At 34.4% G+C, this 18,099-nt stretch overlaps 1 protein-coding gene across 4 annotated transcripts; it reads left to right on the forward strand.

Annotated features, from left to right (window-relative positions):
* The first annotated feature begins 8,494 nt into the window (after nucleotides 1–8,494).
* LOC149424967 (uncharacterized) lies at nucleotides 8,495–16,859 on the forward strand. Of its 4 annotated transcripts, none has more exons than XR_016305658.1 (9): nucleotides 8,495–8,844; nucleotides 8,929–9,202; nucleotides 9,818–10,016; nucleotides 10,211–10,384; nucleotides 10,840–11,047; nucleotides 11,686–11,856; nucleotides 12,243–12,432; nucleotides 14,406–14,556; nucleotides 16,640–16,859. XR_016305658.1 is itself a non-coding variant. In XM_089650879.1 (9 exons), exons 1-9 carry the CDS (start codon nucleotides 8,707–8,709, stop codon nucleotides 16,777–16,779), a joined length of 1,641 nt encoding a protein of 546 aa, XP_089507005.1. In that variant the 5' UTR covers nucleotides 8,495–8,706; the 3' UTR covers nucleotides 16,780–16,859. The 4 variants fall into 4 exon arrangements, 3 of the variants coding, with proteins under 3 accessions (XP_089507005.1, XP_089507008.1, XP_089507007.1); XM_089650879.1 differs by having other exon boundaries at nucleotides 10,840–11,043; XM_089650882.1 differs by having other exon boundaries at nucleotides 8,495–8,824; nucleotides 10,840–11,043.
* The last annotated feature ends 1,240 nt before the right edge of the window (nucleotides 16,860–18,099 follow it).

The raw sequence follows: 18,099 nt of genomic DNA on the forward strand, positions 1-18,099 counted from the left end.
ATAAAAAAAAGTAGTGTAGATTGCGGGATCGTGTTTTGGTAGGCGCGAGTCAATTGCGCCTTGTCAAAAAGTTCAAAGAGGATGGCTTGTATTTAAGCGATACTAACATCGTAACGTGCAAATACTGCAACGTGCGTTTGGAAGGAGAGAAGTTAGATACTTTGAAGAAGCATACGACTTCTGTTACTCATTTAAGAAAGAAATCTGATCCTGATCCTCAACCAGGGTCCTCTGGAATAAAAAGGAAATCCACAATAGTTGGTGCTTTTGAAGTGCAAAAGCGTGCCAAAACGGAAAAAGAGGAATTTGTGCTTGGCACTGTGAAAATGTGTTTGAAAGCAAACATTCCGTTGAATAAACTAGATCATCCAGCTGTTCGCAGTTACATGGAAAAATATGTGCCTGGCTCGGGTAACCTGCCTTCTGGAGATAATTTGAGACGTAAGTACGTACCACAGTGCGGTGTTTCGGAGAAAGATGAAGTGAAACAAAAACTAAAGGATCAGCCTGTAGTTGTGGTGGCCGACGAAACTTCTGACAAACAAGGCAGATGTGTCTTTGCAGTTTTACTTAAAACTGTCTCTTCAGAACCACAGCAGTCTTGTTTCTTAGCAAATGTAAATTTTTTAGACACTGCCAATGCTTCCACTTGTTCTCAAGCAATAATTGATACTTTGAAAGAATACGAAATTCAATACTCTCAAGTACATGGTTTAGTGTCTGACTCTGCAAGGTACATGGGTGCATGTTTCAACTTGCTAAAAATACTCCTGGGTGACCATGCACTGCACTTTCAATGCTGGGCGCACAAAGTGAATATTGTGGGTGACATTTTTATAAAAGAATTTAAGGAACTGAACTCCATTGTGGCCAAGACAAAGTCAGCCTTTTTGCATCCTAGAAAAATGAAAAGTTCCTATTTAAACTTTCTACGACAGCATACTCCACAATTAACTCCAAAACTTTACCCTACGCCTGTTGTAACCAGGTGGAATTCTTGGTTTAAATCTGTGATTTATTTGAATGAGTATATGCAGCAAATTATCGATTTTCTTAATGAATACGAAGACGACAATTCTAGCACTATTTACCTCAAAGAATGTTTTGAAAATGACATTCTAACCAGTAAAATTCAAGTTCAACTTACATTCGTATCAGAATTCTGTCCGAAAATTATGAAACTAATTGATAATTTAGAAGGTTAAAACTATTCGTTTGCACACATTTTGTGGAGTAAATTAGAATATTTGAAGTCCTCTCAATGTGAAGGCTCTTTTGGCGAAAAAACAATGAATATTTTATCAACCGAAAATTCTATCGATCACAGCATGATGTTGAAGACAGCAGCTCAAAAGAGAAATTGTTGGTACACATGGGGGGCCGAATCCAACAAATGAGTGCTACAAGCACATTGTTGGTACACATGGGGGGCCGAATCCAACAAATGAGTGCTACAAGCACATTGGCATTGTTATCGGAAGCAGAAAATGTGCCCTCTTCTTCTGTCAATTCAAATTCCATAGTGGAAAGCTTCGCAAAAATTCAAAGTGTACCACAAGAAGAACTAATTGACGAGTACTCTCATTTTCACAGACAATTACTTCGATTGGTCAGCCAAGAAGCTCCTGTGGATGTAATGCAAGTTTTAGTTACATCAAAATCTGTCTACCCTGGATTTGCAAAAGCAGCTATTCAATGTCACAATTGCCCTGTCAATAGTGTTGATGCCGAGAGGTACTTTAGTATCTACAACATTGTCGTAACTGATCGCAGGCAAACAATGAAAGATGAAAATGTAGAAATTACAACAAGGCTAGCCTTTGAGTTTTTAACACTGTATTTTTTTTTGCGAAATAAATGCGAAATTTTCTATTTTGAGTTTTTTCAACTGCGAAATCACGATTTTTTATTTGCGAAATTTACGTACCCCTACATATTATGCAATATGTATTACTCAGAATCAGACGCGGCCCGTGACTGTAATTACCAGCAGTGCATTTCACTTTTAAAATGTACCTAGTCTGTAATTTAGGTGAAGCAAATTAAGAATGGGAACACCTACTGCAATTCATTCTATCTTCTAAGTTGTATTTGTAAAATAACTGATTAAATAATACAAAATTATCTTGAAAATAAAGGACACTCAATTCATCGTTGAAAATATAGCAAAACCGTTTGATTTCACCGCGAACGAGTTCCAATGTGTTAATGTTGTTGCGTTAACATTGAACATTAGTATTTCTAAGCGACTCCATTCCAAACGCATTGGATTACGCATGATCAAAGTGATGCGAAATTCACTCGTCGTCAAAGCATTTCGATAATGCACGGATTGGTTATGTATCTGCACTGCTCTAACACGTAATTTGACGTTAAGAGTGTAATCTGTCTCGCTCATGTCACCGTTTCGGCTACTTCGGGCTGTCTCGATACTGCCCGACGCTGTTTTAGTAGTATGGTAAAAGTTGGTTTTGTGCATATCTGGGTATGCACGGAATGCGCGGAATTTTTTTACTAGAAGATAGCTCAAATAATGACCTGACGGGAATTACGAATTTCTTACATCGATCACTGGGGCACAGATGTCGTTGTAATTTGTTATGTGGAGATTGAAGACAAGCAGTGCAATGCACAAATGCACGTACCAAGGAACCGCCTCTGCTCAGAATATTTGGAAATTACTTGCATAATTTCTTTTTTGCACTTTATCAAATTAATTTTCTATATATTTTTCAAATCAGCATACAGTGAATTGCAAAAATTTTGCAATTAATTTTCTTCCACACTCAATGTGTTTTTGTCCGTTACAAACTTTTTGAAAACATCTATGGGCCCGTTCCCACTTCCGTTTTTAAAACGGAGGCGGGTCCCGTTTTAAAAACGGATGCCCTGGCGGCTGTAGTGGATTTATCGAGCTGTTCACACTTGTCCGACACGATTTGAAAACGGATCCGACATTTTTTGTCGGATGGATCGCTAGCGCAGCGCGTCCGTTTTCAAATCGTGTCGGAACTCGCTCGCTCATAGTTTTGTATGGAGCTGTTCACACTTGTCGTATAGTCGTTCCGGCAGAGTCCCCGCCACACCCCGACCCCTCCCCGCCCGCTCCCTGTCGCAAGGAAGCAGGCACGCTGCGTGCTTGTATTTGGTTATTTTGTTAAGTAAATAAATCAAAACTACAATAATGGTTAAGGAAATAAATCCCGAAAATTTAAAACCACTGGTCGAAGAAAGAGTATAGTAATATTTTATTTTTAACTAAATAAAAACAAAACACTTGGTGTACACAACTTTTGTATATCAAAATGTATATTTTAATTTTTTAAAGTTTACTTTTTTTTAAATTTTAAAGCTTTAATGAGATGCACGATTCACGGAAGAGCGTATTAGTTTAATAAACACATAATAAAAAATATTTGAGTTGTTATTGTTTTCTTACTTTAAAATATCGATAGCCTTTCTTCAGGACAAATGCACTCTCTCAATTTTGTATTTTGATATGTTAAGCTCTCTGAAACTCATTCCAGTAGGTGGTTAAAGGAAGTGATAGACATTCTCTTAAGCCATTAAGCGCCCTTGAGGTGATTTTATCACGGTGAAAACGGCGCTATATAAATAATCCAATCATTATTATTCTAAAATAATTAAAGAACTTTAGTTCATCACTTCTCAACTCACCAATTAACACTTGGAAAATTCCTACAGAAAATCTTTCAGCTATGATTGGGTGTACCCAAAATTTTCTTTTCTCTTTTTTCCTTCTTTTTAATAAGTACCACATGACAACAAGAGCTTCATCGTCGTCCATTGCGCACCATTACTAAAGAATGAGCAAATAAAATGTTTTGGTTGAATCGACAATTATTTGTTTTCGTAGAGTATGATCCGGTTTTAAAACGGATCCGTTTTTAAAACGGAGGTGTGAACAGGGCCGTAAAGCATCCGTTTTAAAAACGGACCCGCCTCCGATTTGAAAACGGAAGTGGGAACGGGCCCTATGGCTTCATCCATTTTGGCTTGGACGGATGCTTTGTTAGGATTTTGTTCATTTAATGGCGTGGATCTGGAGTGCGGGCGTTTTGTTGCTCTCGGAGTGCAGCCTACAGATTCTACTGTCTCGTCCATTGATATGACACCAAAATCCTCGAGCGTAACTGAAAATTTAGTTAGTATTATTATTATGTTTATAATCGAGACAAATCATTATAGATGGAAGAATCACTCATCAGCTGTATAAAATCATTCTCAATTTTACTTTATACATTCAAACATAAACATAATTTCTACAACCGAAAGTGTCTGATGATAGTATCTATAAAGCCATATTATAAAATTTTGAAATAAAATCACAAACCAGTTTGTTCGTCCAGATTTTCCACATATTCTTTTGATGTTCCATCAAGGTACTGAACGTCATCATATGTAAGTGATTCATCACAAAAATCTGGAGAATCATTTTCAGTGTCATTGTTTGGTAACTCGACGTTACCAAATGTTTTCCATCGTTTTACACATTCGTGTAAAAATGATAAATTTTTCATTAATGGCCATTCTTTGTGACCTGATGCTCCTGATCCAGATCGTTCAAATTTGCATCGTTCTTTTGCAAATCGACTCCGCAAGGCAATCCAACGCAATCTAAATTTAAAGTTGGCCTCGCCTCGGAAGAACTAGCGCTATTGATCCCTTCGGCACCTGTGCGTAGTCGGGATACACGCCAAACGCGCGCCCAACATTTGTACACGGTTGACATTTGTCACATGAGAAAGGGTCGCTTCTACGATTCGTTCTTAAGTTCAACAGCTCGGCTGTGGAACGAACTGCCGGCCTCTGTGTTTCCTCCTTCCTACAACATGGGACTCTTCAAGACCCATGTTCACTCCTTCCTCTCCACAAAAAGACCCTCCACACAGCATCCCCAAAGATGACATAGGCCCTGAGGGAAATTATTTTCTTCAGGGCCTCCTGTGTGGAGTTAATATGAAAAAAAAATCAAATCCTAGAAACAATAATTATAACTGTTTGTACAACTGTATTCCATCCAGATTATTTTATATAAAATTGTAGTGACGTGTATTCAGCGCACTACTAATTGAAAATTATATAAACATATGTAAAAAAAAGTATCAATTGATTCACATTTAAAAAGATAAGGAACTAGAGAGCCTTTCGATAGTTAGATTATTACTACAAAACGCAAATTCTTTTAAATGTATAAAGATTGTATTCTCTGTTAAATTGTGACGAAGTCACTTTGAACATTTTTTTCGTGTCAAATTAATTGATCATTAAACAGAATTCAAACATTCTATATGTACTTACGTATCATCTTCCCTAACAAAATAACCTAACTTTTTATTTGCGCATACAAAACGATGAAAAAATGGGTAAATCTCTGATGTTAGTAATGATATATAGAAGTATTAATATTTATCAAACATATTGTATTACACTCACTTGATGCTTTCAATTTGTTACCAATAAATAACCAGGAGTTTTCTACGACATTTCGGTCTTTATAATCTTTTTCTTTCTTGTCATATAAATGACGAAATTCCTCGACCCAAGAAATCAATTCTGCCTCATTTATATTCATTATTTTTATCTCTTTCGTCTTCAGCAAATTTATATATAAAATTCGGTAAAATATCTATTAACTCCGCGTAAATACTTGTTCACAAAATTTTAGTTCGATCCATGTTCGATCGAAAATACAAAAATCTCGGTATGTATGTCAGCTTTCTGGATAAATAAACCCATAAATAAACCAATCACAAACCACTCTCGCTTCCTGTAATCCGTAACCGTAAAAGATAAAGTTGGACCATCTTTTCGGTTATGGAAAAAAATAAGAGATTATTGCCATCTATTATAAACGGATACACAGGTTTCCTATATTCCAACTTCTACGGCCTAGGGCTTTACGGCTTAGGCTCAGTTGCATCGAAAATAGTTAAAGTTACTTTTTAGTTAAGGTTAAATAAAAGTAACTTTTTTATCATTTCTTGCTTAAATGGGTTGTTTCAACTTCGTTTAAATAAAAGTTAACTAAATTGTTACAAAATAGTTACTTTTATTTAACCCAGCGATGTTGAGAGTTTAAAGTTAGATTTTGGTCAATTTTAGTTCAGCTGTCATCCGTCACCATCTTTCAAGGAACGAAATATTGTTTGAAGAAAAAATAGTTGAAAAAATGTCCCACAATCCGGGTTTTGATAATCGATTGATTTTAGAATAGGTGGGAAATAGAAAAAAGAAACAATTTAAACCACGAACCGATCATTTTCTGTGGGAAGAGTTGGATTTTATCGCCAGATTTCGTATGTCGAAAAGTATGGTTAGGCAATTAACATCACTCATTGCTAATGACATCACAACGTCTACAAACAAGTAAGTTTATTTAAACTAATGTATCTACTAAGTTCTATTGATAATATACTAGCATAGTTATATTGTATGTAACTGACAAAATAATTTTTTTGTCATTTCAGAAATCATGCTGTTTGTGCTGTGGACCAGGTTCTAATAACATTGCATTTTTATGCAACAGGAACGATGCAAAGATGCACAGGAGACATCTCTGGGGTGCATAAAAGTACTGTCTCGCGTGTAGTAGACAGGGTTAGCAGAGCAATAGCCCGCCTTCGGTCACAATATATTGTATTTCCTCAAACAGAGAATGAAATTCAGCAGTGTGCCAACGAGTTCTACAGCATTGCTCGATTTCCCAACACAATTGGTGCCATCGACTGCACCCATATAGGAATTCTCTCTCCTGGAGGGAACAATGCTGAGTATTACCGTAATCGAAAAGATTACTTTTCATACAACGTGCAAGCAATAGTGGATGCCAACTGCAAAATAACCAACATTGTGGCAAGATGGCCAGGTTCTACGCATGACAGCACCATTTTTAACAATTCCAGAATTAAAGGAAAACTGGAAGATGGGCTCTATGGAGCCAGACACCTAGTTGGCGATCGTGGTTATGCGGTAAAACCGTATTTATTAACCCCACTGGCAAATCCTGTTTCTGACGCTGAACTTTTGTACAATGAAAGCCAAATCAGGACAAGAAATGTTGTAGAAAGGACTTTCGGGATATGGAAAAGGCGTTTTCCTGCAGTAGGAACGAAATTGAGAATCGATGCCACAAGAGTGGAAGCCGTGATTGTTGCCACAGCGGTGTTGCACAACATATGCACTAACAACAATGTCACAGAGCCACCAGACTTTGTCACCATTCTCCAAGAAATTGACGGAGGACATTTTCCTGAAAATGTTGGACAGGGTAATAATGACATACAACAAAATCTTGTCAACAGTTATTTTGCTCATTTATTGTAATTTTTTTTGTATAAAATAATGTATTAATTAACTTAAAAATAAAAAAGATTTACAAATAATAATAGAAAGAAAGAAAATAAATGTTTTAATCTATTGTAACGGGGAAATCATTCTCCTTTCGGTTTTCCTCTTTCAATTTTTTTACTTCTAACTCGTGTATATGTTTCATGTGTTTAATTTTCAATTCAAAAATAGCTTCACGACGCCTGTCTTCATGTTTCATGTGTTTAATTTTCAATTCTAAAATAGCTTCACGATGCCTGTATTCCTGTTCGTGAAGAATTTTTTTGTGCTCGAGGTCTAAATCTGTAGACGAATCTACAGATTTTTTTTGTGCATCCGCCAACTCCATGAAATTTCTGCGGACATCGTTTGGCGTGGATAGTTTTCTTTTTCTTGATAGGCCTAAAAAAATATTACATTACATTAAAAACGTTAGATAGTAAGTATTTAAGTAAGTAGATAGTAAGTATTTTATCTTATTATCTTAAGGTTAAACGCAACGCTCGTAATATTCTACGTGTTCATAGATGGCGTAATTAATTAATTTGATCAAAATTCGCTTTTTGCAAGGTATTGCTTTACAGTATTAAGACAAATTATATGTTTGCGCCCGCATATACGCAATATGAATAAATAGTTTTGTCTTTATAAAAACTAATTCTATCGAGAAAGGCATGCAAATACAATATTGGATTGAATAATCGGTACAATATTGTATTTGTATGCCTTTCTCGAAAGAATTGAGTTTTTAAACGAACAAAACTATTGATTCATATTGCGTATACACGGGCGCAAACAAATGATTTTTCTTAATATTGTAAAGAAATACTTTGCAAAAGCGTATTTTAATAAAATTATTTAATTAACGCCATCTATGAACACGTAGAATATAACAAGCGTTGCGTTTAACCTTAAGATGTTAAGATAATAAGATTCTATAATACTTAAGGCACAACTAAACTCACTTTTCAGGGATGGTGTTATTGGTAAGCGTTTAGTCGCTACACCTTGATACTCCGATGCACAAGGGAGTGGGGGATCTTATTATAAACGGGCCTTTATTCGCTACTACCACTCTCGCGAGAGTAAACGCTCCATTCGTAACCATAACATAACAGCCTTTTCAACCATAGATTCTGAACACTCTATGCCCTCTGTCAATCTTAGTGGTTTATTTATGATCAGATCTGTCAAAAATAATGTGCAAACGTTTTAAATAATAATATAACTTATCGTAGTTTTCTTATTATAATGATGGGATGCCAGTATTTATATGCGTCAATACTGTAAAGAATAATATTTTGCGGTTATTTGACAGTGATATTGGGGTTATGACCTAAGGAGGCTGCAAAAAATATGGCCTCAAAAAATAACAGTAGTTTGGAAAGTTCATGTCGACTCTGTGCCGATTTATGCAACCGTGATATGGATCATCTCTTTTCAGACGATAAAAAATATTTGGTGCATTTGATTAGTAAATATTTATCAATTAAAGTATGTCCCCGCAGCCGTGCAACGAAAAAATAATAACAATAACCAAAAACAAAATATTATTTTACAATTGTTTTAATGTTTTAGATAACAATGGATGATACCTTGCCAATCCAAGTGTGCGAACCATGCAGAATGCAAGTATTATCTTTTGACGAATATGCACTGAAATGTTCAGCCACACAGATTTCATTATCTTTGATTGCTCGTAGAAATAATGAAATTAACATTGTTGATCCTAATATGGAAACAGTCAAAGTAGAATTAAATACGGATATTAAAGATGAAATTATGGACGAGTCTTCTATAAAATCTGAACATCAAGATAATTTCAGTGATGATGATTACATTGTTGCAAAAAGTATGTCATTTTAATTATTATGTATTATTACATTACTAAATACCTATATTGTTTTTGCTGTTATTTTAGTCACAAACAATAACAAAGAAACAAATTTTGGTAAATCTTTACCTACCCGCTGCTGCACTTTTAGGCACAGAATATGGAAATCACACTCTGCTACGACATTACTACAAGAAACAACTATTTACTTGTTCAAAATATGTTCTTAGCTTCGGTTATTTATATAATTTGTGCATATTTAGATTCAAACTTTCGCAAACGTTAATCCATACTAAAAAAATCCAAAATGGCGTCACATATATAAGGGAAATTTTGAACTTTGAATAAAAATGGTACTTTACTGCATCTTTTACCATCTCTACTAACGTAAATAGTTTTTCTCGTAGTAATTCAATTGAAAGGAAGTGTAATTTCCGTAATCTGTGCCTGTTAATAGTGCGGCACATATTTACCAAAAATTTTGTCCATAAGGAAGAATTATTTTTTAGGGCAATCTCAAAATGGTTGATCCCTGTTTTTTTTTTGTGTAGCTAGACATAAAATAAGTGTGTATTATAACAATAAGCAGTGAATAAAGAAGTTAGTAATTAATTATGGACATTGATTATTTAGGTACGAAAAGAAAGTACAAAAAGAAAACACAAGCAATTAAAAGTCTCAACAGAAAGTCTTTACGGGAGAAAAGAAAAACTATAAAAGGAGTTTCTTCAGGTGTAAACATCAATCTGTGTAACATCAAAATTGGAACTGGCGGGAACAGGATTGATAAGAAGTCGAAACCATGCGCTGCTCTTAATAGTCCCTTGATTAAGTAAGTTAGCTGCATTGACTTGATATTATATAATGGGGTTGTTTTCTGTTGACTAATACGATGATAGACATTCAAATGAATGGACTAGCCAATCAGGGAAAGGAGAACAAATATATTTTATATTTTTTTAAATTTCTTAGTACTGTAATTTTAGCAGTTTTACGAAAGATTAATTGTACATTATTTCGTTTCAGTTTTGAGTGTCATATCTGCAGTGATCATTTTTCGCAATGGCATATTCTACGTAAACATACAAACCAGATTCATAAATCTAAACCAAAAGTTTTGTGTCTCTGCAATAAATACCTAGGCTCCGTTAAAACTATATACCAGCACATTAAAAAGCATGACAGTAATTCATGCCACAAGTAAGTTGCATATACTACTATTTAATCAGCACCTAAATGCTCCAATTTTCATTTACTGCATCTTAGAAAATTTTTTTACCCATCATTCTAACTAGGATAGGATATTTCACCACCCCTGAGTAAACTGTCGACTAGCACTACTTGTCGAGTAACATATATTATCTGTTTCACCACTGCTAAGTAACGCCACCTGTAAAGTAAATGTCTGTTTAAACTACTATGTAAATGGGAGCTACTTTACTGTGGTGAAACGGTGGCCGGTTACCGTCCTGTGTCAAAAGATACTTGGTGAGTAGTTACTCAACGGTTTACTCAGAGGTGGTGAAATATTCCATTAGAATAATAATGATTTGACAGATTCTTTTTCGTGGTTTCCTATTATTTTGGAAATGTTGGCAACCATCAGCCAAACTTTCCCAGTTTTAAAGGGTGATAATAAATCTACTATTTTGCAGGTGCACCATGTGCAAGAGTACTTTCTTCTCTGAAAAGAGATTATCTGAACACATGTCCAATCATGCGAATAATCCAGTTTCTGAATATAAATGCGACCAGTGTGACAAAAGTTTTGCCAAAATTTATTTTTTGAAACGTCATATGAAATATCACACTCCTAGAGAAGAGAGATTCATACATTCCTGTGAAATCTGTGGAACAAAGTATGTATGTATTAATACTTTAATGTTTACATAAATATATTATAATATGCACGCATTATAGGGAGTAAGTAAGAGACAGCTGCTCATAAGGATAAGGGGAACAAACTATCTCAACCGCGGAGCGGGGTAAGTGGCATGGGAATGTCCCTTTCAGTGATTTGTCAATAAATGAATATGAAAATCTACAGGCAACTTGCACTGTAGAATAAATATTTAGTCTTCAAAAATAAAATCTGCTTATGAATAAGTAGTTCTTTTTACAATGGTTCGCGAATTGCTCGCTCCGTAATAAATGTAATTGCGAATCTCAAATTGTGCAAAAAAAAATTGTTTTCTGAAATCGAGTATTTAGTTAGACAGTTTTAAAATTTTTATTTAATTTGCTCATCGCAATAAAAAAGAATATGTGAAATATGAGAGAACGTCTGACGGTCCAGTTAGAAACAAACATTTAAGCCTTACCATGAAAAGTCCTACAACGAACTGCATTGCAAACCGTTACCTTACTTTAGCGAACTTTGCTTCTCTACGAAGGATCTGGTTGTTTCGATGTGCGTTCGTCGGTGGTCAACTATGCGTCGCTTTTCATATTTAGTTGTATTTTCAAACAGAAAATAAATATTATTGTTTTTTTTTTTCTAGATTTGGAACAAAATATGCAGTTCAAGGCCACATTAAAGCTGTCCACGAGAAAGACAGACCATTTGTGTGTGACATTTGTGGGAAATCATTTAATTTAAAAATGAATCTAAAAAATCACATTCTCACACACGGCGATGGGAGACCTTTCGCTTGCCCCCATTGCCCCAAAACGTGAGAATAAAATAATATACATTTTTGACGTGATTTGTGACACTATAAATTCAAGTAATTATTAGTTAGTCAATAAAATGTGTGATTTTTAAAATTTATTTTGACACCTATTACTTAATTCTGACTCCATTTGATACAATTTGTTAGGCACATTCAGCAAATTTTACAAGTTGGATGCTATCTGCATCATTTTACATAAACTGAGTATTGCTTTCGTCCGTTATTCTTTACAACAAATAGGTTAACCCTTTCAGTGCCGATCACTCTCATGGGAGTGGCATTCCTACGGTAATCATCGAGTGGCACACAAAGACGGCAGTAAACGAGTTAAACCCTTTTTCCCATATCTGTGTGGTTAACAACTCTCTTTCTTTTCTTCATTATAGCTATAGATCAAGTTCGGGTCTGAAGAGGCACACCGATGTTCACGATGGTATAATATATAAATGTACAAAATGTCCATCTTCATTTACATACAAAAAAACGCTACGCGAACACATGTATATGCATGTCGATACTTGCAGATTTATTTGCAGTTTCTGCAATAAAGGATTTAAATGGAAAAAATCATTTGACGTAAGTGTTTTTATTAATATTTTACACTTTCAACCAATAATTGCACCGTGCGTGGGAAAACAGTTATGTCAGAAAAAGCAGAAACATTTTTATATCAAACAATTTGGTAAAAAAAAACCTATATTTTGCTAAGGAAGGTGAGAAAAGTCCAAGAGTTTTGTGCATAAAAATGTATATTTCTATTAAAAAAATTATATTTCTGTTTATTGTGAAGTAAGAAAGCATTACTTATCTATCTTCTCCCCCCGACCCACAAATTACTGGTGTATCTTCAATGACTTGCTATTAAAAGGAGAAGTAGATAGGGTTTGAAAATATTTGTTCTCTTATAGCCAATTTAGCAAGAAGTCACAGAAACAGAGATCTATAATCATTTTGGGACTTTTTGATGAGTGAGTGTGATAGTGTCGGTAACCTGCTTCTCGTACTCAGATAGAGGTGTATATATTGTTTACATGTGTGAGGAAGAAGATATATGTATGTAAGTGCATGTATAAATATGTATGTGTGCATGTATGTATGTATATATGTGCATGTGTATGTATATGTATGTATGCACATATGTGTACTACATACTTATATTTGTGCTTATTTATAGAAATCTTTGGCAATTTTGTAAGTTATTGAAAACATTTTTTTTCCAATTTTCTTATTTTTTTTTATAATTCTACCAAAATATGTTTACACTAGACTTAAATTCAAACTAACTATTCCTCCATTGGTCACCATGAAACAGGCATCTGCCTAGTATGGTGCTCTAATGTATCTTCTCTAAATAAATGTATTAATCATGTAACATGTACTTATAAATAAATATATATTGAGGTGTTTTTTCACGAAAACTGCGCTATATAAATTAGCCAAATATTATACACAAATTTTGTAATGGTTTATTTATATATTAACCCTTCATATTTATTTATTCATTTATTTTGAGAGAGATTACACATTGCATGTTCTAATCATAATATCGACTGTCTTCTTGTAAAAACGACTGAAAATCCTTCAAGTCACATTTATTTTGAGAGAGATCACATATTCCATGTTCTAATCATAATATCGACTGTCTTCTTGTAAAAATGACTGAAAATCCTTCAAGTCACATTTATTTTGAGAGAGATCACACATTCCATGTTCTAATTATAATATAGACTGTCTTCTTGTAAAAACAACTGAAAATCCTTCAAGTCACATTTTTCGGGAATGGCCACTTTTCAGTGGTTTCATATAGAGTAATCTTCAAAGTACAACATGGTAAAATAGTTTTTGATACTAAAAATTAAATAAACATATAATTTTAATAGATTATTTCGAGAAAATCGTAGATGAAATTACTAAACCCTCAAATCTCTAATAATTATAAATACATAGAATACAAACAATATTTTACACCAAAATTTTGAAAAACAATTAACTACTTTCATTGACAATCTAAAGATTTTTGATTGGTTTTATGAATTTGTAAATATTCATTTTTATTGTCTCTTGTAAAATTTTCTTTTTGTGGCTTGAATCGAACCAAAGTTGATATTATGGGCAGGTTTAATATATGTAGAACCTATTATGGGCAGGCTTATTGCCTGGTGACAATTTCTACCAACCAATCCTTAGGCTATCTTTTAATCTTGAAAGAGATCACATCATTGTCTTTTTTAACCACTTAATGCTAGGGTTTTTTTAAAAAAAAAGTATTTTAAAAAATCAGGTTTTTTTAAATTTTTTATTTAAAGTTTGTACATTTTTCAATTAAAATACAAATAAGAACGAAATAAGCAGCTCAAAAACACGACCGATCTCAACTGCAGGCAAATTCAAACTAAGTAAAATACATAAAATAACTTTCACAAGTGTTACTTGTGAAATTTAGGTCGAAACTCGGGCTAGCAGAAATTGGAATGCATTTAGCGCATGAGCGTGACTCGTTTAAAAGCATGAAGCGGTTAATAATAATATGTATGAAAAATTTATTTCAGGCCCACTTAAATAACCACACAGGCAAAACACCGTTTTCATGTCCGTGGTGTCCCAAAGCCTTTGCCGACAGTTCAAATTGCAGAATACATAAAAGAAAAACGCATCCAGTAGAGCTGGCGGATTACGAAGCTAGAAATGGAATAAGTAATAGTAAGTTTTGCCAATAATTCATGTACATTTCCATATCTCACTTCCAAAGTGTAACAATTCTAAAAGCATAGATCTGAGATAGTTAGGAAACAAGATTTTGGGCAGGTTTAATTTTTGAAGACTGCAATACTGTATTAGTTTATTTATTTTTTTAATATTAATGATTTTTTAGAGGTTTTCACAGAATTTTCGTAGTTGTTACAATTTGGATAAATGTATTACTTTTGATAGTAATATGCATTTCCGCATATTACTATAAAAAATCAACAATATGTTAGTAATTTTGTATTAACAATTATTGGTATTATATGCACTTAGTCACTATTCAGATATTCAATTAGCTATAATGACTTATTTACTGTACAAAGCATTACAAAATAGGTGGAGTGTGACTTCTAAATCAGCCCATCATCCCATGGATCGGAAAGCAATCGACATAAACCAATTTTATATGAAACCGAAGAAGAGTCCCAACTGCTCCCTACCTTCTGGGGCTAGTAAGACTATAGCATCCTCAATTGGGGAATGTTATGCTGAAGGTAGTGGGGACGGGAAGGAGATGGGAAGAGGAAGGTGGGGAATTACTTGGATGTTCAGATTCTGGTCACCAAACATGGCTAAAGCCATTTCAAGCAACTTTTCAATTCTGAATGGTGTTCTTGACTACAAATGTATTATCGCAATGTCGGAACACATGGTCATAAAAATCATAATATTTCTGCATTTCATCATTGTATATTATCAAGGCAAATATTCAAAATTCTGATATTTTAGGAATTTACTAAAAGTTTATCAGGAAACAGCTTGCAATCTCGTTTTTAACCGAAATACCAATAAATGAAGATATGTTTAATACATTAGTAATACTCATTTTTCTTCATGCACAAGAGGCCCAACTGCTCCCAACCCTCTATAGCCAGTTGGACTAAAAGTAGTGGGGAGTTGAAGGACATGGTGAAGAGGGAGGTGGGGGAGTACCTGTCTATTCAGATCTGGGCTAAAGTCATTTCACATTTCATTTCACAATGTTACAATTCCGAATGGTGGTCTTACACCAGGGTGACACTTAGAGTATCTTTCACTCTGGAACATGCCGTAAGCATGCATACAAATAAAATTTACTTGCGCACGCCGGGATTTGAACCCACGAGCTTCGGATTACTAGTCGAGAGCCTTACCCCTCGACCACAGAGGTCGTCGAGATAAAATATAAACTGTTCCAAGAAAACTTTGCACGTCTTTTATAATAAGTCATTAAACTTTTATTGTTGACAACATTCTCGACTCCTCGCATGCTTAAACTGAGACTAACGTCCTTAGGACGGGTTGTTTCAGTGAATTTGAACAATTCATCAAATTTAAAGTTAATTTTTAAGTTCTGTGAAAGATGTTTTCAAGTTCTGTTATTATTTCAGTTCTGTCAGCAACTAGCCTAAAATGATATGATAGCAGAACTTGAATAGGACTTTCACAGAACCCAAAAATGAACATTTAAATTTGATGAATTTGTTAAATTCTGTGAAACAACCAATTAAACTTAGGACGGGTTGTTTCGGAGAATTTGAACAATTCATCAAATTTCATCGTTCATTTCCGGGTTCTGTGAAAGTCCTATTCAAGTTCTGTTATTATGTCATTATAGGCTAGTTGCTCGACAAAACTGAAATTAAAACAGAACTTGAAAAAATCTTTCACAAAACTGGAAAATGAACGTTGAAATTTGATGAATTGTTCAAATTCTCCGAAACAACCCGTCCTTAGTGTTTAATTGGTACGCGTTATTTTGTGTTTAGTTATTTTTGTTAATCTATTTTTCCCAACAGTACGGCACTGGTTTTGCCCCAGCTTTACCGTGTCCTAGTAATGTCAATATTTTATTTTATTTATTTACGTTAAACAGATATTATACAATGTCAGGAAGTGTGAGAGACATAGCGGATGGTAAATGTGCTAGAATAAAAAGGTAGGTACTAAGTCAGTGGCGACATCAGTTTCCATTCAAATTGCGTGGAAGGCATTTCTGGTGTGTATTATCTATTCAATGGGTGCACTTGTGTAAGAAATTTTTTTTTTTTTTTTTCAGAAAAAGTAACAAGCCTTGTTCCAGTTGAAAAGACCATAATTCGAAGTATCCAGTTTGATGAAGTTGTTAAATCTCAGACCTTTCCAAATATTACACATTTGAATCTTTTCAATGCAGATTCTGATTCATATTCTGAATGATGAGAAGCAAATTATCCAAAACATCTCCCCTGAAAAGAAGTGCGACAAAGTTTTATTTATATTTCAAATGTTTATGTTGATCATCTAAATAAATAATAGATATTTATTTTTAAAAAATTGTGTTCCCACCTGTAATGAACTACTCATGTAATAATGACCATAAAATTTCTGCCGCAAGGTTGAAAGGACACTATTTAATATAAACGCACTTTATAAGGGAAGAGTGGATCTACCCTTTACCCTGATTCTGCTTTCATTTTGGGAAAATATTGTTATACAATATTTTTATTATTGTATACAAATTTCTCTATAAAGGTCCTAACTACATGTACGTGCATTAAAAAAAGTGATACAAGTCTTCCTTATCTTGTCTTTCAAGGATATTTTATTAAAAAGATGGGACTTTCACCATTGTCGAGTCCTCTATCCCGACAAAACCTAAAATGTACCTTTAATGTCCCGATTTAAACCTGCCAAATACGGCAATGCTGTTTAGTAATGAACGTTTTCCACGACCATGCTGACTACGAGGGAGTAGATCCCTCCATGCACCTGGAAGAGGTCTCGGGGGCCGAGGTGACGGCAAGCAACGACTCGGTTCGTAAGGGAAGTTTTTTTTATTTTTTGAATACCCCCATGTCCCTGTGCTACCGAACCAATGCCTTGTTTTGCACTGTATCTCAATGCAATCAATTTAAAAAAAATAGAATACTCATTTTTGCATATTTGGAAACAGATGTGAATCTCAACATTGTGTTCTTTTTAATAAATGTAGTCGTTCATAGCAATCTTAAAAAACTGTGTTGGACAACTTAACATTTGGAATGGCGAGCTCCCGCATTGTGTGCCAAGGGTAAAAATCCCACGAAGCGCACTCAACAGATATAAATTTTTCATATCCAATGGGTATTCAACTGAATATTTAGAATTACTTCTAAATTTTCTACGATCTGTTTATATTAGATTGCCTGTGGCGGCGGCGTATGTTAGGTTTTTATACAAATCTACAGTTTTATTCCGAATCAATGCACACTTGACATTCAAAACAAGAGGAAGGTCACTGCCAAAGTCTGATTTCGAAAAACTCTGTGTATGCCCGGGCAACGCTGGAGACTTCAGCTAGTTTAATATTTCTTTTTAGGTTTTTAGTTAGAAAATTGCTTTTAAATGCGTTTTTTGTAGACTAATTTTTTTTAAATCGAGGGGCGGATTAAAAAAATCTGTTTTACTAAGGTTATGGATTGCCCCCAGACAACCCAGGGTAAGGGCCGCACCACAGATTCAGCTTCGGGGACACACATCCTAAATGCGTATAATAGA

The sequence above is a fragment of the Hesperophylax consimilis genome, chromosome 3 (assembly GCF_061612785.1).
Source record: "Hesperophylax consimilis isolate HC1 chromosome 3, BYU_Hcon_1.0, whole genome shotgun sequence".
NCBI classification, from domain to species: domain Eukaryota; kingdom Metazoa; phylum Arthropoda; class Insecta; order Trichoptera; family Limnephilidae; genus Hesperophylax; species Hesperophylax consimilis.

Bases quoted from the DNA above. Each gene is read 5' to 3' on its own strand.
- LOC149424967 (XM_089650879.1), top strand. From the start codon at position 8,707: ATGGCCTCAAAAAATAACAGTAGTTTGGAAAGTTCATGTCGACTCTGT. The intron at 9,203-9,817 runs GTATGTCATTTT...TTGATTATTTAG, and splicing joins TGATTACATTGTTGCAAAAA to GTACGAAAAGAAAGTACAAA. The intron at 10,385-10,839 runs GTAAGTTGCATA...ACTATTTTGCAG, and splicing joins GACAGTAATTCATGCCACAA to GTGCACCATGTGCAAGAGTA.